At 40.0% G+C, this 22482-nt stretch overlaps 1 protein-coding gene across 1 annotated transcript in view; it reads right to left on the bottom strand.

Moving 5' to 3' along the window:
• The window catches only part of DNAJA1 (DnaJ heat shock protein family (Hsp40) member A1), a 38406-nt gene that overhangs the window by 14163 nt on the left and 1761 nt on the right, over positions 1-22482 (bottom strand). The window contains exons 2-6 of the mRNA XM_085850273.1: positions 21054-21193; positions 6985-7165; positions 6737-6841; positions 6398-6625; positions 3156-3270 (exon numbers count right to left, since the gene is read on the bottom strand). Coding sequence (XP_085706399.1) covers positions 3156-3270; positions 6398-6625; positions 6737-6841; positions 6985-7165; positions 21054-21185 — 761 coding nt within the window. The 5' untranslated portion in view covers positions 21186-21193. The remainder of the gene's footprint in view (positions 1-3155; positions 3271-6397; positions 6626-6736; positions 6842-6984; positions 7166-21053; positions 21194-22482) is intronic.

The following is a 22482-nucleotide window of genomic DNA, read 5'->3' as shown; positions in this document are numbered from 1 at the left end:
CTTGTCACACACCCAACCTGCCCACCAAATTTTAGCCTGATCCATCCACAACTTGGAGATATCCTGCACGCAGACTGACTGACAGACAGAGGGGTGAAAATAACCTCCTTCACCTTCAGTGGCAGAGGTAATAAATAAAATCAAGGTGGTACATCAGTCGCAGAGTTCAGAAAGTACATAAATAATGGTTCCCAAAACCACATCCTTAAAATTATTGTTGAAGTATACTGTAATTTCTTGTAAAATTTAATACATTCCCCATATTTGGAAATAAAATGGTGTCCAATGACTTTTGGCTCTGATCCCAAAATCATTTGATGTGCCTCATGCCAAGATGTCATTGCACACAAAAACTAAATGAAACGAGTGTAATTCGAGTCGAGGAATCAGGACAGACGAACCGACCCCAAAATCCAAGCCCCCAACTAAGCTGACACCTTGTTGGGGTTAAAAACAAATATTGAAAATTTAACTCAAAATGATTTGTACTGAGCAAAGTACACAACCAGGAGAGATGATGTGATCATTTAAGCTCCCAAATGAGGGCAAAGAAAAAAATTACCCCTGTTGGGGGTGACTGTCATCTCTGTAGATGTGCCATATCACATCGACGATTTTTCCAACTTTGAAGACACGTGACTCGATAACCAGGACGAATTTCAAAAAACCGGCCCGACCAAATTTAGATATTGTGCCATATCAGAATCTGAAGGAACTTCGAAGATCGGATCATAAACGGCGGAGGAGATACATTTTGAAAATGGACGATTTCGCAACTTTGGAGTGACCTTGACCTTCAACATACCAAATATCAAGAAAATCGGAAGAAAAAAAATTACCCCCGTGTGGGGGTGACGGTCATCTCTATAATACCACAAGTTCTTAATGTTCAGTTCAGGTAACCGCGAAACAGTCCAAACTAACCGTTTAGATTGAAAGTTCACAGAGATACACTCGGATAATACTACTAATGACATAATTAATAAATATGTATTGTTTATTTTGTACCCGGATTAGCACATCAGAATCACCAGGAAGTGCAATACGTGGTTTTCCGGTCTGTCCACTCTCTGGGGATATTTCACTTCCGGTTGTAGAAAAAAAAAAAACCGAAAAAAATAGGCTTAGCTCTCGGAGATTATGATAACCCTGTAGATTATTCTTCACTGATTATAATGAAACTTTCAGAATGAAAATTGGTCAAGTATTTATAGAGATATTGAGGTTTGAAAAATCGTTAGAGCCAGCAAATTCATTAATTATTAATTCCACAGAAGTTTCGTGACACTGCATAAAGTAACATGTCAGGTATGAAAAAACATTTTGTATACCACATTCATTAATTATGGAATGTACTCCTTGATATATTAATCAGAAAGCCCGAAGCATGTAGCATAATTTATCACTTATCCCCTCATCTGGGATCCGTGGCCTCACCCCACAGCCTGCAGCCCGATGTCCGCCGGTGATTATGTTAGATATCGGCACGATCGAGATGAGCCTGCGAATTATTCCTGCTGATGCTCTGAATTGATGCAATCGTTCGGCCAGAATATTCGTTGTCAAGATGTTGCGTGATTAAATCACCAATACAGTCACTCGAATTTATACCGCTGACATACTTCTTCACAATCACCTTCGCCCCAGAAACCACAGTCAATCTGAACCACGCTAGCCACTGCTCAGACGCCATGACCGGACTACTGCACAGTTATACTGCGCAGTTTGGTTAAAGATGACTCTGTATTTTGGCGCACACGCACGAAATTATCTTTTGAAAATCAATGCCGACGTTTACATTTCGGGTTTTGAAACTTTTGCACCTTCGGCGGAAAATGTAAATATAAAAGGCTAAAAACACGTTTTATAGCGAACGAAGTGAGCTTAATACTTAACGCATGTACGTGAGAGAATAGGAAATAACAACAACACAATAGCCCTGGCTATTTGGAATCCGTGTCGTGAGCTATGACTTTTTGCTTCCGGTTGTTGTTAAACGCTGTGCGGTGTTATAAACACGATTGGGTTTTATTTCTATCTTGTGAATATTACTTAACGCGTGCACATGAGAGAATAGGAAACAACAAAAACACAATACCTTGGCAATTGTGAATCCGTGACATTGGCTATGACCATTTTGCTTCCTTTTTTTGTTTTGTTTCCGGTTTTTTTCATGGGGAATGATGCATGCCGGGAGATCATGACCGGAAGTGTTTATTTATTCAATTATTTTTTCCCAAAGTTAATTTTATACTTCCGAAGGTGATTTTTCACGACAGGAAGTGTTTATTTAGTATTTAACATTACCGGGAGTGATTTTGAAACTTTCCGGAACTTTTAATTTCTTTTATTCTTGACCAGAAGTGATCGTTTATTTATTTATTCAATTATTTTTCCCCCCAAAGTTCATTTTAATAAAGATATCTCCCACATCATCAAAATTTTTTTTTTTTTTAATCCTGATTTACATTATGTGTTCGCTGATCCCGAATCCAGGCCGAAGTAACCGGAAATTGCGTCAAAATCAGCTGTGCGGCGCTTACACCACAGAAAAGTTGGCAAGTATACAGTTGTGAACAAGTTTTATGTAGTCAGAAGACTACGTTCGCCTCTCGGCTTTGCCTATTCCATATTATTTACATTTCATTTCTCCTTCCTTCCTTCTTTGCGAATCGCATCGGCGTTTTTGGCCATCTTCCAGATCACGTGACGATCAAACGGGAAGGAAATTCAAAAATCTGTCCGGTTAGATACAAGATAATATTTTTTACTATCATAATCAATAAAGTTGCCGAATATCTTGTAGAATGGCAGACTAGATAGGTTTTGAAAATGGCGATTTTTATAACTTGCGTGACCTCGTGACCTCGTCCCCGACCTTGAACCCAGACAAAAGTTACATCTTTGTGCAACACTCATCGACCTCTACCCACATACTAAGTTTCATCAAGATAGGAAAGAAAAATTGACGGACGTACGGACGGACATTTGGTGCGGCTTCATTAGGTCATCTCGGTAGAGATGACCTAAAAATGGGGACGTGTGTACGGACGTAGAGACTGGTTTTATTAGGTCATCTCGTTAGGGATGACCTAAAAATTGGACTGCTATCCAAAACATGAAATATCAATTAGAATGTTACAGGACGACTTTACCTGTGAAATACAGAGTGATCTTTTTGATCCAAACAGATGATGACATCTCCAGGCTCAAACCCTGGCTCTTGGTCACCTTCACCATAATAACTTATTTTTTGTCCATCTTTCATGCCTGTGAAAAAAAAATTAAATTACCAATGAACAATATAAACACTTCTTGTCAGCACATGCACTTTACTCACCATGCAAGGCTCTCAAGTCAAGCCATAACCGTTTTAAACTCTAGTTCATCAAAAACAAAACCCCACACACACCGTTCGAGTATATATACACTTCAATTTCAATGCAATAATGATTTTATAGATCATTAAATAAAAATCTGGAGGTTTAGTGCTGTTGAAGCAGTCTTGTACACCACCCGATAGAACATGTCCAAGTACTGCAAAACTGGAGGTTCATGGAAGTGACAAGATGGTGATTTGTGTTGTGCACTGTTGAAGTGTAGAACTAAATCTAAATAAAATAAAGATTGTAAAAGTCGTATAAATAAATTCGACTCAGTCTTACGCAGTGTCGATTACACCATCCTATCCAACGTTACATTGGTTATCTTGCATGTTGTTTGTGTCCTTTAAGACATCCTTCAAAAAAAACAACGTTTCCTATTTGGAATAATTTTCAAATTTGTTTGGCAGGCAGTGTAATAAAATAAAAATTAATAATTCATAATTTAAAAAACAAAAATAATCACTCCTCCCTGCGAATGTGGGGGGATGAATTCAGAGCCAAAGTACTGTGAGACGACAGATTTGTTTTCTTATTCCAGCCGAAAACAGAAGCTTCAATGGGACGAGATGCACACAAAGCGACCAGTATCATGACATTCAACACGAGTTTGTGACGCAGCCTGGCATTGCAGCTTGAAGGGACTTGTTGATCCCGTGCTTTGACGAACTCCCTCTTGCAAAGTTCCACCCATTGAGGAGACAGACAGAGACAGAGACGTGGGATCGAGGACCACGCGATGGGAGAAAGAACTGAGCTGCGGACGGCAGCTTTGGTGAGAGAGCGGGAATGTGGCACCTGGAGTCACACTGATCGACATGCATTTGGGACGTGGCCTGGCCTTGCTGCTTATCCAGTCAAGGAAGGAGGAGACTAAGAAGAAAGAGACAGGAATTACCCCAGAGGCCACATGGGTCCCACAGATATATTATAGTCACCACTTCAGGAACGGAGGGGGAAACAGAACACGGATAGAAGACGGTTTCGTCCACGAGTCGTGGTCCCTTGCTGGGATGAAGATGGATGCTGCAGGACCAGGGAACGCTCGGTCAACTGTTAGACTCACAAATGGAGATGACTGGCAGCGCACGCACACTGTTGTGATCACATTTTTAATAATGAACATGGGAACTTTGATTCTCATGTTCAATATTAAAGAGGTTTCCCCCTCAACCTGTGCTGACTGCCAACCTGCAGCAGGCTGAACATTAAATTGTATTCCCATTCCCAATGCTTGGTTCAAACTCACCATTGCCAGCCTTATGATAGGTATGTTGGTTTTAAACTGTGGGTGCAAAATGCAAACATAATTAATTTAAGGTGACATGCTGGTGAGTCAACATTTGAGTTTGAGATATATGGGAAGAGCAGGAGCTAGATTCAGAGTAGAGCAGTGAGAACAAGACAACAGTAGAGAAGACAGGGTCTGGAATCCAGATTTTGTTCATCTCACAGCAGTAAATCAGCATGGGTGCCATCCTGTGCAGGATCAACCACAGTTTATGCATCCTGTCAATGGTCCCAGGTCTCATCGAACACTGCACCAATCTGAATATTTTGGCACCTTCAGACCTTCTTCATCCTTTTAAGACCATACCACCACTGTGGCAGTTAATCTTTAATATAAAAAGGAGCGTGCCTGCATCGGTCTGGCAACAATTATTCTACAGGGGATATTGTTAATCGAGTCCAATATAGTTGGGTAAGATGAGGATAGATGAACTGGTTTCAATTTACATAAATATACCATCAGAGATGGGGAATCCCCCACCATTGAATGAAAAAGGTCATACATATTCCAGATAATGAGGGAGGTGAATTGGAAACAAGACACCATTTGGTCATCATCTCGAAAAAGTTCCCCAGGGATGAGGAACGTAGTAACCAAAAATAATTTAAATCAGATAAGCGGTTTTCCATCGATTACAAAAAAACATTTTTTTCAAGATGGCCACCCCAGTCGGCCATCTTGGATCCGGGCACACCCAAAATCAATAGGGTTCTTCCTTTTCAGGTGGTATGTGTGACCCAAATTTCAAATAGATATGGCAAAAAAAAATTTTCAAGATGGCCACCCCAGTCGGCCATCTTGGATCTGGGCACGCCCAAAATCAATAGGGTTCTTCCTTTTCAGGTGGTACATGTGTGACCCAAATTTCAAATCGAGATGGCAAACAGTTTATGAGTTATCGCACTCACAGCTATAAATGTTGACGCCCGGATGGACGGACAGCCGGACGACCTGGGTGACAATATCCCCCTTCAGCCATGCGGGGGGGATAAAAACAAACTCCTTCATCTTCTTCACTTATAATAATGGCGAGTCTCAATCGATTGGATTCAGAAAATGCTTGCTATATTCAATACTTTTTTCTTTCCAACATTTCCATTTATTCATACAACTAATATCTCCCTATCAAACCATTCAATTATACAAGACCTTTCACTACTTCCAACACAGGTGAGAAAAGGATATGGAAAAAGCAGGTGATATTTCAATAATTTATTTGCACGATTTTTAAAGGGTGAAAGTCAATTTTTTTCCTGGGAACTCCAAGTGCATCTTACATGCCTTCAGGGCTCTTCCACCCAAGCTTACTGCACTGCTGACATCACCAGGGCATTTACATTGTAACCAAAGGTAGATCATGCACAATGATGGCTCTGACAATTGCTGAACCCAGTTATCCCTCCTCCTCCACACTTCAGACAGAACTGTTTTTTTTCAATCCCTCAGCCGTTGATGTTTCACTTGGCATCATATTTATTACTGCCATTTACTTTTGTTCTTATGGGTTTACAAAACTTACTCGGTCTTCATTGGTGCCTTTAGGTTTCAAAATAAAGCCATTTGGGAGGTAAAGAGAACGCACTGCCATTCAACCTGATTTGGTCATCTGTGCTCGTTCGTTTATTGGGAGTTGCGCAATCGGGATGTTTCACAGTGCCACACAGACGTGCGTCATGCACAAGGCCAAAACTTGTAAAGTCTAAAATAAATTAAACCAGCACACCTTTGTCAATTGCAACTTCCAGTATCTTCTTCTCACGTACAACTTTCCGGCCCACACAGTGTTTGCAACGGTCTTTGGAATTTATGCGTGCTCCCTGGCCATGGCATTCGTGGCACATGGATTGGATTTGCTGCACCATTCCAGGAGCAAGCTGCTGGATGCGAACTTGCATGCCCGTCCCACGACAGTTGGAGCATTGTTCCACAGCACCTTCTTTACCTCCCCTGCCTGTGAAGAAATTTTAATTTCAGGCCACTCACGGTCCCGATACACGGCAAAGCAAAAGTGAAGGTTATAGCTGAGTTGTTGGTTGGGGTTGATAACAGTGAAACAACTTACCTTCACATTTGGCACAGATCACATTTTTCTGTAAGGCGAGTTTTCGTGTTGCACCATTATACAACTCCTCCAATGAGACAGAAAGTTGGTGAACAACATTCTTTCCTACAAATAGGATAACGAAGAGGAAAAGGTTATTACAACAAAATATAAATTAGGTTAGATTAATATACAAAGAACCAAAGATTTGGATGCTTTTCATAAAGTATTTACAGAACAGTTTGGGGGTGAGTCCGTAAGTGGTTCACCTTTGTTTGAGCGCTGCATACGTGATCCCCCACCAAAAAACATATCGAATATATCCATTGGAGAACTGAAACCAGAACCACCGACAGTTCCCTCCTTGATAGCCTGCTCTCCACCCCGGTCATAAAGTTCTCGCTTCTTTTGATCCGACAGCACTTCATATGCTTGAGAGATCTTCTTGAACTGAAGAAAAAAAAAATCAGATAAAGGGGTTTTGATGTTTCAAATAAAATCAGATAAGCAGAGAAATTATATGGCAAGACTCCACAGTTCTGGGCAATCCACATTGAAGCTGTTGAATGTCAACATAAACTCCATGACTCAATAAACCTGAATGAGTATGACCTTCGACTGAAATGCTGGACAGACTAATTGCCATTTTGTTTTGCTATGAACAAACAGAAATACGCTAGATATGGAACATTTTATTGTCGTCAACTCATGACACTTGATGATACACATCCTGGTGCCAAGGATGATCTTCTGAAGAAAGGCCTGTCTGTCTGTAGGAACAATACTGGTATCAGACAGTCAACTGATGCAGCTGGAGAGCAGACTTTTATGAAAAATTCAGACACCAGGTGGCATCAAGAACTTCACTCATCAGGAAACAGCATACAGAAAGTGGGTGCTGAATCGTCCATTTACGTCTGCTATGGTTTCTTCTCTGCTGGAACTTACCAAGCTCGATGTCACAAGTCACAACCCAAGGAAGTGCATAAGACCACGAGATCAAAAATCAGATGATCATGTAAAAAAAAAAGACTATGCAAGTTATCAAGTCAGATTTATCAATCCATTCTCACATGAAATTGATCCGAACAAACTGTTCAACATAGTTTCAGGCAAACCATTAGCGGATGATGTCGCTGCCCACCTTTTGTCAACACAACGACGAGGAAGAGAACTCTACAATGCGTTCAACTCCCGACTCGATACCGAAAAGAATGGTGAAACCACACGCTTTTTTAATCCGATATCAAGAGTTCTATGGAGAAGCTTTCAAGACAACCTGAAGACAACAGTAACATCTGCAGCAGGAAAAACCAAAGATGTAATAGTACAGAGAGATATCCTTGGATTACTGGCAGCAAAGTCATGTAAAGAAAACACGTCCGTCGATTTGGATAAAGCATTGAAGTATCCTTTAGCAACGGTACCTCTACCTCTTGCGACAGCAGATGGCAGTCGTCAGACAACACCAAAAAGTAAGATGATGGAAGCTGCACTCACGTCACTGAATTTACCGAATACAACCTATGATGTCCCAGAAAATGCAGTTTACGTGATTGTCCTTAGTGCGTATTTACGTTCGTTGGTGAATGTACCAGATATCTTTCAGTTGTTCGTCAGAATTATGGCTGACATACCCACACGTTACAAAGTGGTATATTTCGCGTGTGACACATACAATGCACATTCCATTAAACAGGCTGAACAAACTGCAAGAGGGCAGTCAGATGAGTACATTCTACGCACACCTGATATCAGAATTCCAGCTGCATTTGGACAGTTTATGTGCAATGGAGGGAACAAAGATTGAATGATGGAGCTGATTGAACAGGTTCTCTGTGAAGAGGAAAGTCTCATTGGAAACCAAGTTGTGTACTATGCAAGGGGGAATCTCTGCATGAAGATAACGTCACACTGCTCAGAGGAAATACCAGCCTTGGCTACTGACCACATAGAGGCTGATACAAAGATCTGCTACCTTACCCAAAATGCACTAGATGAAAACTCTGGTGGTCCCACAGTCTGTGAAGTGCTTTCAAGTTCTGGGGATACAGACATTCCAATCATTTTACTGGCCAACGAACATGAAAATTTAATGATCATCATAGATCACGGGAGTGGCAAAGGTCGGCGATTCCTTGATCTGAGTCAATGTCAACTCACTGAACTCCAGAAACCTGCATTGCTTGGTATCCACGCCTTTTCGGGAAATGACTACGTTTCTTCATTTTTCGGAAAAGGGAAGAAAACTTGGTGGACACTGATAAAAGATGATGAAAATATGCAGAAAGTATTTGCAGAACTGGGTAACGAGCAACAACTTTCCAGCGTAGTGTTTGATGGACTTCAAATGAGATGCAAACGTATTAATGAAGCCAGATCTACTATTTTCTGGAATCGATTTCGTGATGGCAAGGTAGCTGATCTGTGTGCATTACATTCAGCTCGAAGTAACTATGTAGCCAGGATGTGGCGTCTGGCTCACAGACACCAGCAATTCTTGGACACTCCAGTAAACCATAGGTGGACTGAAGATTTATCAATCCATTGGGTTGATATACCATATCCTGTGGATGTTGTGGAACTTCTGTGTAATATTTCTGATGAAGATAGTGATTGTGATGAAATGTCCGACTAGCATCTGTATTTGGTGATTGTATCCAGTGACGTAGGTATACTACTTCCACTGTCTTTTGCGAGATTTCTTAAATGTAGTAACTGTTGATTCATCTGACTGTACCTGATTGAAAGATGTTTTAGGAGTATTACATACTAAAGCATCTTAATGTTTCATCTAGAATCTATGAGGAGCAGGCAGGGGCAGTTCAGACAAAAGGGCATTTATGCGTTAACAAAAATATTTTCAGATATTTTAAAGAAAAATGTGTGATATATATTTTTTAAGGCAATGTCTGAATAAAAATCAATAGACAATGCATGAATTTATATTACTATAGTGGTTAGAAACTGCATATGATAATAGGGTTGGGCTTACAACCATACTTTTTTGAAAGGAGTGTTTTTTTATGGCCAAATTTCACGCTGATCACGAATCCGGTGAACTTTTTAACATAGGATGATGTCTTAGGTTGGTAAAATGCAAAAATTCAAAATGGCCACCAAATTTACCCATTTTCAGGTAAAATTTGATAATTATGGCTTACTAGGGCATGTGATGTCATTAACCTCCGCCATCGAAGATGGACGGAGGTTACTGTTTTCACCCCTGTCTGTTTGTTTGTGAACAGTATTACGGAAAAACTCCTGGACAGATTTCGACGAAACTTGGTGGGGGATTAGGTATGGTCCAAGGATCATGCCATTAGATTTTGGACTTGGTCCAAAGTCCAATATGGCCACTATGGCAGCCATTTAGAAAAAAAATATTTGAATTTTTGTTTTTGCACTTCTACATTTTTTAAGTGATTTCCAACCCAAAAAATTAATTTGTTAGACAAAACCAAAATTTTGCAACTTTTTTTCAAAAAAAATTCGATTTTATTTGAAAAATATTTGAATTTTTTTATTTTTTTTTGCATTTCTACATGTTTTAAGTGATTTCCAACCCCCCAAAAAAAATTGTCAGAGAAAAAACAACAAATTTTGAAACTTTTTTTTCAAAAAAATTGATTTTTTTTTTGGCATTTCTACATGCGCGTTGATCTAGTTTAGTTTATTCAATCGTGGTTCAGTTGAGTCTGATCCGTTTTGACCGACAATGAATAGGATATCAGGTTCACTTAAGTGACCCAGCAGTATTGGCAGTGGAGGTTTTGCATTCAACCGAGTGCTCCCCCTCGAGTTAACCTCCGCCATCAAAGATGGACGGAAGTTACAGTTTTCACCCGTCTGTTTGTGAACAGTATTACGGAAAAACTCGACGGATTTCGACGAAACTTGGTGGGGGGATTAGGTATGGTCCAAGGATCATGCCATTAGATTTTGGACTTGGTCCAAAGTCTAATATGGCCGCTATGGCAGTCATTTTGAAAAAATATTTGAATTTTTTTTGCATTTCTACATGTTTTAAGTGATTTCCAACACCCCCCACCCCCCCAAAAAAAACAAAATTTTGCAACTTTTTTTTTCTTTTTTCAACAAAATTTCGATTTTTTTTGCATTTCTACATGTTACAAGTTATTTCCAACAAAAAAAAAAACATGCCAAAATTATAATTGCGGCTGATTTTGGAACTTCAGGTGGATATACCCACGTAATATCAATTTCTGTCTCAAGGAATCAAGTTATGACGAATGAATTGAGTGTGTAAAAGTTAAAAGTTAAAAGTAAAAGGGAAAGTTGCAAACTATAACTGTGAGCACTGTTGACAGCAACTTGAATGAATAGGATATCAGGTTCACTTGAGTGACCGAGCAGTATTGGCGGCGGAGGTTTTGCACTCTACCGAGTGCTCCCCCTCCAGTTTCTTATGTTTTCAGGGTCACTGATATCAAATATGAGGTCAAAACAGTGACACATGATGGCTGTATGGATTTATCGCTAAACATGGGTATTTTCGATGGAAAATATCCACTTTTCAATTTCAGAACAAATTTTGAATTGATTAATCAACCATATCCTTTGTTTTTGATGTACGTTTTTTTGTGTCGTTACAGATAATCAACAGTGATGTCTGCCAAGACTTCTACACTTAATACAAGAAGCGACTGGAAAAAAAAAAAAAAAAAAAAAAAAAAAAAAAAAAAACATTGTGTGGGATAATTTACCAGGAGGAACGTGGAATAAAGAATTTGAGTGAAGTACCCGATGGAAGATACATCCATGGTCGCATGCTAAATGAATGTAAAACGAGGAAAGGACAGAAACAAGTGACAATAGCAGCAAAATAGTTGCAGCTGAAATGTGTAAAGATTGGGTGGAAAAGAATGTATACGCAGAGCACAAAAGTGTGGTGTCCAAAAAAATCAAAAGTGACTATGAACTTCTGAGAAATTTGTGCAAACAAGATAATACAAAATACAAGAAAACTCATGTGAAAATGTGTGAAAACTACTCCAGAAGATGACGATTTCTACCGCGATAACTGCTTTGGAAGCAATAAAGCAATTTGTCTATCTAACGTTTCAAGTTCCTGGCGAAAACAGAAACACCGAAAAGATACACGCCAATTCTCAGCTGAAAAGAAAAAAGAATTGGAATCTACTACAAAACAAGAAATGGAGGGTGGAAAGTTACAGTACGAGGAATCATTGTCTGACTGATGACGATGACCAGTTAGTCATGATCAGAATAAAGATGTGGACTTTTCTATGGATACTGATCTAAACTTTCATACTCCATCTTCTCCCATCACTACCCATAGTAATAAATCACCAGGTATGCCTGATACTCTGGACAGTGGCAATGAATTCCACAGTGATCATGCTCGTTTCCCAAAAGTCAAGGTCAGAGAAAGTCGCAATAAACTACGAGAAAGTGCGATGTACAGTGCAATGTTTCTCAGATTATAAAGCGAGTGCTGCAGATTTAGCCAGCATAATAGTACAGACTGCTAACTTGATATTTGATCAAAACTTGGAGTTGAGTACTGAAGAAAATGAAGAGGGTGATGAATCAGATTCTGAAAACGAAGAGTTAGTCTCCGATTCCAAGCGGGAGCTCCGCAGCAGAGAGACCGACACAAAAACGACGAAAATATACCAAAGATTTGACTTACGTTTTCCCAAGGAGGAGAACTCTCAACAGGTATTTAGAAGATGCCTCAAACATGAATTTGGAGATGGTCGCTAAGACACTACTAGAGAAAGGAGACAGTGTAGTAACGGTCGGCCTCGACAACACGACAAAAGCGGCCGGCCATCGGTTGTATGATGTAAAGGCTGACCACATTACAATATCGGGACCCAGTCGAGACAGACGCACCATGACTACTGGGTACACAGAGAATCTAAGTCATTCAGGGGCTGATGGCGCCGCAGCATACGAGTACAAGCTGAAATGCTTGGCAGCTTTGTCAAATTCAACCGTTGATGAAATAAAGGGTGCAATTGATTTTTGGATGTCCGACAGGGCAGATGACTATCACGCTCTTGCAACATTTCGGTATTGAAGCGGAGATGATAAAATGCTGTGCCCATGTAATTTTGGGAATTGACCATGCTTGCGATAAGGTCTTTCGCAATATAGGAGCAAAATATTGGTGTTCAGAAGTTGCTACACGTATCTGCCGGTGAGAAAGCATTCGCATCTCCCAGTACCAGCATCCATACCTTGGCACAGATAGCAATCGCCAAATTGTTGTCACCAAGCCATGCTGCACATTCAATATCACTATATAATTATTATAAAAATTGGATGGGGATTAAACACGACGGTTTCAAAGGCTTTACTGCTAATCGTTTTGGACGTATCGCAGAAATAGCCAGAGAATACTTGAGTCGCCGCCAGTCAACATTAGATTTCTTCGACGCTATTGTTGATCCAAATGGCAACAAATTAGTACTCGCAGTTGCCACGTACATCCAAAATGATTGGCTCTTGTGTTGTGCTGGTCTACGGAATGCTTGGTGATGCGCTGATTATGCCTCTGATGGGACTACTCGGTATTGATAAACGTGAAGATCATGATGGTGGTGAGAGAACTTGGGAAGGTGTCAGGTCATTTTTCGATAAGAAAATACCAGAAATTAGAACCAAGCAAGAGTGCATGAACGCGGAAAGTGGTCAAGCCCGATTGTATGGTGCTGTACTGAATGAAGTTCTTGATGCACTGGACAGACAGTTGTCAGAGATGGACTTTTTCGCAGGACAAGGTAGTGACGTCAAATTGAAACACGCACCACTGGCAAATTTAGGATGCGAATCGGAATTCGCCAAACTAGATAACCGTATAACTTTCAGTGGTGGATCGACGACAGTGAGAACTCATTCAAGGAAGAATGTAGTTTCAACGGATAAACTCCTCAAAGATTCGTCATTCACAGATCTCAGTGAAGATGAGAAGTTGAAGAAATGGAAATGGGCAAGGTGCTCAGAAGAAGTCACCCAGGTGAAAAAGCTTGAACAAGAGTTTATTGCCAAGGTGAAAACAAGTCAACAACTTACGCTTCTGAAGAAGCAAGAAGCGAATAAGAATAAAATGTCCAAAGTACAACTGGTACTTGAGGAGTGTAAGAAGCATGGAGGTCCAGTGACTCTTATTTCCCTTGACTCTCTTGAGAGACTTAATGAATCACAACTACTCAAGAAAATAGGCTACCATAGATCGACAGTGGTGCCAGATATATGCCAGAAGCGTAGAGTGAAATGTACCGACGGAACAAAAAAAACTTTCATGTTTGAGAAGTTCAGTGTAGACGAACTGAAAACGTCTATCAGAAATGCTGTCAAACCAGAGGACAATGTTTGGCGATGTCGATATATTGCTGAAAAAAGTGCTTTGAATGTTGAGGAGATGTTGATGTGATGATTAAAGTAGGAGTTTATGGAAATTTGTGATATCTTAATTTGATTCTTTGAAATTATGGTCACGCTCACATTTTTGTGCTGATTTTATCCCAATATGCATCCTGGGGCAGTCTGGTTGACCTGCACGAGTTTAAAAGTATGATTATCGATATCAGTGACCCTGAAAACACAAGAAATGACATATTGCATGCCCTAGTAAGCCATAATTATCAAATTTTACGTGAAAAGTGGGTAAATTTGGCGGCCATTTTGATTTTTTGCATTCTACCAACCGAAGACATCATCCTCGGTCAAAAATTAACGGATTCGTGAACAGCATGAAAAATGGCCATAAAAACTCCTTTCAACGGGACAACAGAAAAAAAGTCGATGTGTGCCCAACCCTAATGATAATGAAATTTAAATAGAAAAAAACCAAGTTTAAAAAAAAAACTTTTGGGGGCAAAAAAAATAAAAAAAAAACCTTGTGGCACGCTACAACGGTGGGGCAGAAAGAAGGGACGAAGGACGAAACGCACCTCTAATTTAGCTGAGCTGAAACATTAGATTACTATTTTGAGCAACCAAGTTATCTCGGTGTCAGCATCGTACCAGTTTTTGCATCGGTTATTTGTTGAACTTTGACCTTTGAGTTAAGGTCACCCATAAAAGGATGAGTTGTTTTTTTTTTATATAAAGATTAGACACTTGAAAGCATAAGAGTGTCATAAAAATACTGCATTTTAGCTTTTAGCTTTTAGCCCCCCCCCCCCACCACCACCAGTCTATTTCTCATTCAAATCATTTTTACTAACTAGATGCAGGTATTATTATTTTTTACTGTAAAAAGGTATTAGGCCATTAAAATAGCGTTGAAATAGGTTTTAATACAGGCTGTGACAATGACCTAGTACAGGAGTTTGTGCACTACACTGCACGATGACAAAATTGCCATGATATTCTGCTCTGGAATGCTTTTAAAGTACAGTGATAGTTTATAGGCAAGGAAAACTAGCAACAAAAAGATATCGTAATGGGGGTGGAGGAGGAATTGGAAATACAAATGCGAACTTTGATCGATGGTGTCGCAGTCAATAGTAAATACTCACCAGTGTATACCAAGATCTCCTTCCCAACTTTAAAAAAAAAAACAGCAAACACCCATAGTATATTACGATCCACTTTGTCCCATAACTCACCATCAAGAACTCATTACTACAAAACGAGGATATAATTTACGATTGCTCCATACTCGTTATTCAATCAGGAAGGTTTTTCATCACTTCAAAGAAACAGCTTTGAGGCGCACACCCCCGTCTCTCAGATACTTTTCCAAGTATTTCCAACTTATTTTATAAGCTTAGGGAGCCATTTTAGCCAACAATCTTGTGCACACAAAATATTTTAGTCACTTCAAAGCAACAGCTCGTAAAATTACAGTGTACCAGTTTCCGAAGGTTCAAGGTACCGTAAAATTCGGACTATTAGCCGCAACTTTTTCCCTCAACTTCGACCTCTGCGGCTTGTTTATGGATTTTTCCGATGTTGCGGGTTTTCCCGATGACGCGTTCAGGCCAAATCAAGTTGTTGGCGTCAGTCTCCAGTCTATGTTTAGATTCACATTAGGTTTCAAAACTGGTTTTGACTCTTTGTGAATTCAAAACTCACAGTAAAAGTCCTCTTCCTGCAGAAAGTTATTTAATTTTCCTGACTCATCGCAGAGAGGTTATTCTTCTTACTTGGATCGACATCATTATATTTATGTTTATTACCTTGCATTATTAACCGAAACTTGAAAAACGTAGAATGAGCGAGGTAAACCACAGCTGAGTTAGAAAAAGTTCAATCCACACTCCAAGTGTATTCCCTGATCGCCACAGCTGTTTGTGTTTCCCTGCTTTCTTCAGTGAAGAGTTTGCGACCTCAGAATATATTTAGAGAGATATTGATTTGGTAAGAGTACAGTATGAAGAAACAAGAGGTCCACACGAGGAATTCAAAACTCACAGAGGGGCGAACTTTCTCGCTGCAAAAAGTCAACAAAGGCTTTCAGAGGTAGGAAATGCCGATGGCCCGAACTGGAAGACGAACTTGAAGACTGGGTTAACACACAGAGAGTGGATGGTCAGGGTGTTTCTACTGTTCAGATGAGACTCAAAGCAAGATCAATCACTTTTTGCGGCTAATTTTCGGACGTTTTTGCGCTTGGTTTTTTTTGTGCAACATTTGCGCTTAACAACGAGTGGCTTGTGTGTGTTTAAATTCCAGATTTATTTAAAATTTAGGGGATGCGGCTTATACAACGATGCGCTCAATGGTCGGAATTTTACGGTACATGATTTGTGAATCAATGAAGGGGCATCACTAATCATCTTCACAATTGATGAGCTCTGGCTAAAAAATAAGAAAAATTGAAAAAAAAAAAAAAAAAACCTAGAAACCATTTGAAAATAACCCGAGGCAAAAGCAAGACCAAGCTTCAAGGTATGCTTTCAAAGCAGAAGATGACACCCATTTGACTGTTTGCTGCCCTATCCAAGCACTCAGCAACTTGGCCAATATGTTGTTGCAGTTTGAAGGGACCTGCAGTCATTTGAGGTGAATGCCATCAATACAGGACTTTCAAAATGACATGAATGCAAACAAGGTCTTTCACAGACTCACTTCTTCAAATCAGGCCACTTTTAGCCTGCCACCACTGGAGCAAAATCTGCAAGTCAAATAGTCTTTTTATGGCAATTTCAAAATGGTCAACCACAATTGCTGTTCCTGGATGCAAATCACTCACAAAAATCAAAATAAAATAAGGCAATTCTCTATGCATGTCTGATTATAAAATCAAAAATAGCTGAGCCAATCTCCACTAAATTTCACACATGCTCAGGGTACCCAGGGTCAAGTCATGGGCATAAAACAACCCACACACCCAAATGGGTGTGGCAAGGTGACTTGCAATTTCTATCTTAACACAGAATTGTGAAAGTGTTATAACCACTGACTGTCAGAAAGAAGGCATATTGAAGGTGTGGAAACAATGCCAATTCTCAAAACTAGAGGGGGAGCACTCGGGAGAGTGCAAAACCTCCGCCGCCAATACTGCTGGGTCACTCAAGTGAACCTTGTATCTTATTCATTAAATATGATGTCAACAGTGCTGACAGAGTTATAGTTCTTTTCTCCATTTTTTTTTTGGGGGGGGGGTTGGCAATCACTTAAAACATGTAGAAATGCAAAAAAAAAAATTTCTCTAACAATTTGTTTGGGGGGGGGCTAAAAAAATTTGGGGGGGGGGTTGGAAATCACAAAACATGTACAAATGCAAAAAAAAAAAAAAAAAAAAATTGGGGGGGGGGGGAACAAAGTCCAAAATTTAATGGCCTGATCCTTGGACCATACCTACCCCCCCCCCCACCAAGTTTCGTCGAAATCCGTTGGAGTTTTTCCGTAATACTATTCACAAACAAACAAACAGAAGGGGTGACAACAGTAACCTCCATCCATCTTCAAAGATGGCGAGGTTAATAATTCTTCTCGCTCCAAAGAAGTGGGTATTACTAGTATAGGAAATATCCGTGGATGAGAGGTGTCGAGTTCCTTCCATTTACCATCAGGGAAGTCTGCTCGATACATTTATTTCCTTAGTAATATAGCTGGCACAGCTTTGTGTACTTCATCATTAAGATGTCCTTTGTCGAATAGTTGGTAACCATGCACAATGACTTTCCAATTGCAGACCTCCATTAAATAAATCACCAAGCCTGCATTTTTCACCGGAGGCACTCCCGCAAGGTTCAAAAGCCGCTCATTGGCAGTGAAGCCAGCGATTGGCAAAGGTTTGGATAGCACACAGCCGTCCAGTTATTCAGGCCATGCACCAGTCCACATTGTTAGGAGTCTGCAGTATGGCCAGCTGCAAGATCGCAGCCCTGTCGGCAAGCTGAGAAAGTTCTCCAACTTTTTCATTGTGCAGAGGCACACCCCTTTCTCCAAGATACTTTTCTTCGTATTTTCAACATATTTTCGAAGCTAAGCGAGGTATTTTAGCTCACGATGCTCATCTCGCATGCAAATACATATTTCAGTGTGCCCCAATGGCTTCCAAGGTGCCCCAATGCAAGTGCACAAATCATTTTTGGGCAGATTGTCATTTTGAAAGTCCTGTAGTGATCGAGAAGACGACAAAGAACAAATAATCTGATGAAGGAAGATTGCCCATTAAAAGAGCTTGCTTGACTAATTGCATCTGCTGGTGGAGCCAGAACATGGTCAACGACAAAATGAGATGTACTTTGCCAAAAAATATGTCACATGAGAAAGCAGCAGCATCGGGAGAACAACAGTAAACTACAAATGAAATTACAAATGCAACCCGAGCAACAACCAAAGTAAAAGCTTTGAAATCGGATGTGTTCCCATCACTCCAACATTGTTTGGAGGAGATTCAGCTCCTTTGATCTGGAAGTTTACAAGCATATGAAGTGGCTTGAACCAGCTAACTGAGGTGACAGTCTGATTTCCAATCATTTGGATTTCTGGCCTCCCACTTTGAATTTACACTTGGCGACTGCAATTTCGATAACTCCAAACTGAAAAGGGTGTGGAAAAACCTGAGGCACACAGTGAAACACTACTTTAGCAGTCTAAACAAAAAAATAAAATTGTTGGCAGAAATACATCTGTATTGGTGTCAGCGATAGCATTGTGTGGGTGGGGGGAATTTAACCACCTCTCATGTTGTCAGGCAGGAGACTAAATCTCAAGCAAGACACCATGGCAGATCATCTTGTTAATCAATTTGGTCTGGACATAAAGAGGGAAAGAGTGAAAGAAGCTGCCCTCACCTACTCTCTTCAATACAGCGGCCCACCAACATCTCGTGTCTTCCCCCATCCAAAGCTATTATATGATGTTTTCTACCCCCATTAATCCACCTCCTTCAATTTCCCGATTTTCCTTCCGAAAAGTCCCTGTAGTGTCCATCTCATTTATCCCGTGTACCCTACCCATCCCTCTACCTTCCACAGATCTCCTGTCTCTGTTGCCCACAGTTTTGTGCTTTCCTCTCCCACCCATCTTATCTCCTGCTCCCGGTTATACGTTCTGTGCGTTATCTCTTATATGAGCCTTGATATTGTGTACAATTTTTTTTTATAACAATAAAGAAATACATGAAGCTATAACCAAGTCAAAGTGGACATTACTGACAACCCATCAGGCCACCTTTGAATTGAAGCCCAATAAAATGGCACAGTCATATGCAGCAACTTGGGGGGGGGTCAAAATAAAAACAAGAAGGTATATACGGAATTGTGCTACGACATGGAAAACAGCATCCTGGTTGCCATTGCAACCACTTTAGATGACGAAGGTATGCCACGTACCAAATATGAAACGTGAAAGTTGAAAACTTTGGGAGCTAGAGTGTGGACAGGAACGGATGGATGAAATCACACAATACGCCCCGATATGTATATGTATATATATATATATATATATATATATATATATATATATATATATATATATATATATATATATATATATATATATATATATATATATATATATATATATATATATATATATATATATATATATATATATATATATATATGGCGTATAAAAATAAAGCAGCAGCAGTTACTGTACTGTTGACAGTGATGACAGTGGAAGTGGCTTTGATCTCCTCAGAAATTGATGCCAATGATACTGATGGGGAAGTGTTTTTGGAGGCTCACAAGCAGCTCCGACATTCGTTGAGATGGAACAATCCGAGTGTGCATGCAAAAATAATAATAATAATAATAAATCACATTACATGGTACAATTCATTTCGGTGGTTGTGATAGACTGCAGAATATATTGTGATGAATGACTAATCAGTTGTGTATTCCAGTGAGGATTACAACACTTATCTAATGGGTCTGTTGAAATCCCTGAATGCCAAAATGCATATATTATTTACTTCTGATAAATCTATGAAGTGATTAATGTATCAATACCTCCACCACCGAAAGTGGATGAAGGTTAGGTTTTCACCCCCGTTTGTCGTCTGTAAACAAGATATCTCAAAAAGTTGGACAGATTGGGAATAAACTTGGACAGGTTGGGTCGTGTAACGGACAAATTGATTAGATTTTGGTGAGGATCCTGATCGAGATAGAATTTTTGAGAGAGGGCCAAAAACACATACATACCATATTTCAAAACATTGTAGATGGGTTATGACAAAACTTTGTGGATGACTTTGGGAGGTGACAAGAACATGCAAATTAGATTTTGGTTGAGGTTCAAATGCAGATCTGGCCTATCAGTGGGATAAAACACAGAAACTGGACTTTCTGTAATTTACTACATTGCAATTTTCCAACATAGGACCTTGAATTTGCAGTCAACTTGCCAAGATAAAGAGATTCATATATGCAGGTTTTCCAGCAATGTGGATAATGAATGCGAGGCAAATACGCATAAACCAAAAGGTTTGAATGTCTGTTATAACCAGTGCTTTATATAGAGGTCCGACTACATAAAATACCTAATATGATCTCTAACACTTACCACTGTACACCGAATGTTTGACTTCATACCAGTGTACACCATCTGTAAATCGCAAAAACCCACAGACACCGAATCATATCACCGTAAAACCGAGAACCACCCGCGAGTGATCATGCCTGTGCAAGATCACGTGATGTGCCACTGTCTTTGGTTACGTGACCCTTCATGAGAGAAGAGCGAAGCTGCACCGGCCAACTTTTGTTTACGGACAGTTTTGCAATTTTTCCTAGAATCCTGACTTGGAGTTGTATCAGGATGCAAAATTTCAGTTAACAGCCCACCTCGAAAGTACTACTCATTTATGAGTGAGAGCCCAAGTGAGTGAATAAATGAACGAACGCTTTATCTATTAGACGACATGTATAAACCTTACCTTTTCACCTTCATTGGGATTTTTGTCTGGATGATACTTCAAAGCAAGTTTCCTATATGCCCGCTTCAGCTCATCTGTGCTGGCATTGGGTTTCACACCCAATGTATCGTAATATTCGGTCTCTTTCACCATGGTCACGACTGAGATTGGAGGAGAAAGGAGGGAAGGAAAACATATCAATCATAAAATGGATATACCAAGGGCATACGACCAAATCTCAGGCATTTATTAGATGATCGAGATTTTGAATGAATAGATCAATTCACAGAAATAAACTTACGATCATTTTCCCACAGCAAATGACTATCTGATTGCACAAGATTTGTGAGACCATGAATAAACAGCAGCATGTGTGTTCAAGTACCAACTGGAAATCGTATTAGAGTGAAGCAAGCAACAAATGAATGGGAAACTTTTCACTTGGTAGCGAGTTCTGTTGAACAACACCACCACCAACTGCAGTTTTGTTCTCAACACATGTATTTGACTTCATCACTACTACTACTACTGGCTCAATTATGCCCACCTTGTGGGGTCAGCTGGGAAACGTTATTGCCCCAAATCTTTGGCGAACCGATTAGCAAGGCCGGAAGTTCAAAATAAGGTGACAAGGTTAAAAAAAAACTAGAACGGGTACTTAGAGAGCATACCTTCGCCGCAACTACTTTTTTTGTTCTTGGTACGAGTGTGGGGAACTGGTTTCATATGAATGGTCTTATGACACAAACCACATATCTATAATGTCATGACCCCCCCCCTGACTTTCGGGGGCTACGGATTAAACAACAATCAACTCACGTCGTTTTGGCGAGTCTTCACTCGCAAGCTCGGTGAATACAACGTTTCAACAAGAAAAGGTAATCTCGTTTGATGCTGGTTTCATGCAAATCGAATAAGAATTGACTGAGTTATGCCGAAAACCGCATATTTTTCAAGGGCGTGACACCCCCCCCCCCACGACATTTTACCCCAACTGGTGACGTGTTATGACGTCATTGTGTCACAAGATTGGGCATTAAATTCTGAACACTTTGGTGCTGGGTTCATGTAAAGCGGACAAGAATTGACCGCGTTGACAAAAACCGCATATTTTTCAAGGTCGTGACCCCCCTGACCTTTGACCGCTAACAAGAGTATGGGCGTCATTGTGTCATATTGCATATTACAAGATGAGGCGTTGAATTCTGAACATTTTGGCGTTAGTTGCATGCAAATTGAATAAAAATTGACCGTGTTATCGTAAAAAGACGATGACCTTTGACCCGAACGATCCCAAAATCTAATCGAATGCTTCCTGGCTAATAACCAATCATCCCACCAAATTTCATGCAATTCGGTTTTATACTTTTTTGAGTTATACGAATCACAAGATAACAAACAAATAAATAAATAAATACACGCCGACCAAAACATAACCTTTCGCAGAATG

Source organism: Eptatretus burgeri, chromosome 12, assembly GCF_056783735.1.
Source record: "Eptatretus burgeri isolate ZD-2024b chromosome 12, Ebu_testis_v1, whole genome shotgun sequence".
Classification (NCBI taxonomy): domain Eukaryota; kingdom Metazoa; phylum Chordata; class Myxini; order Myxiniformes; family Myxinidae; genus Eptatretus; species Eptatretus burgeri.
The sequence above is the reverse complement of the archived record's forward strand: the minus strand, read 5'-3'. Positions and strand labels throughout refer to the sequence as shown.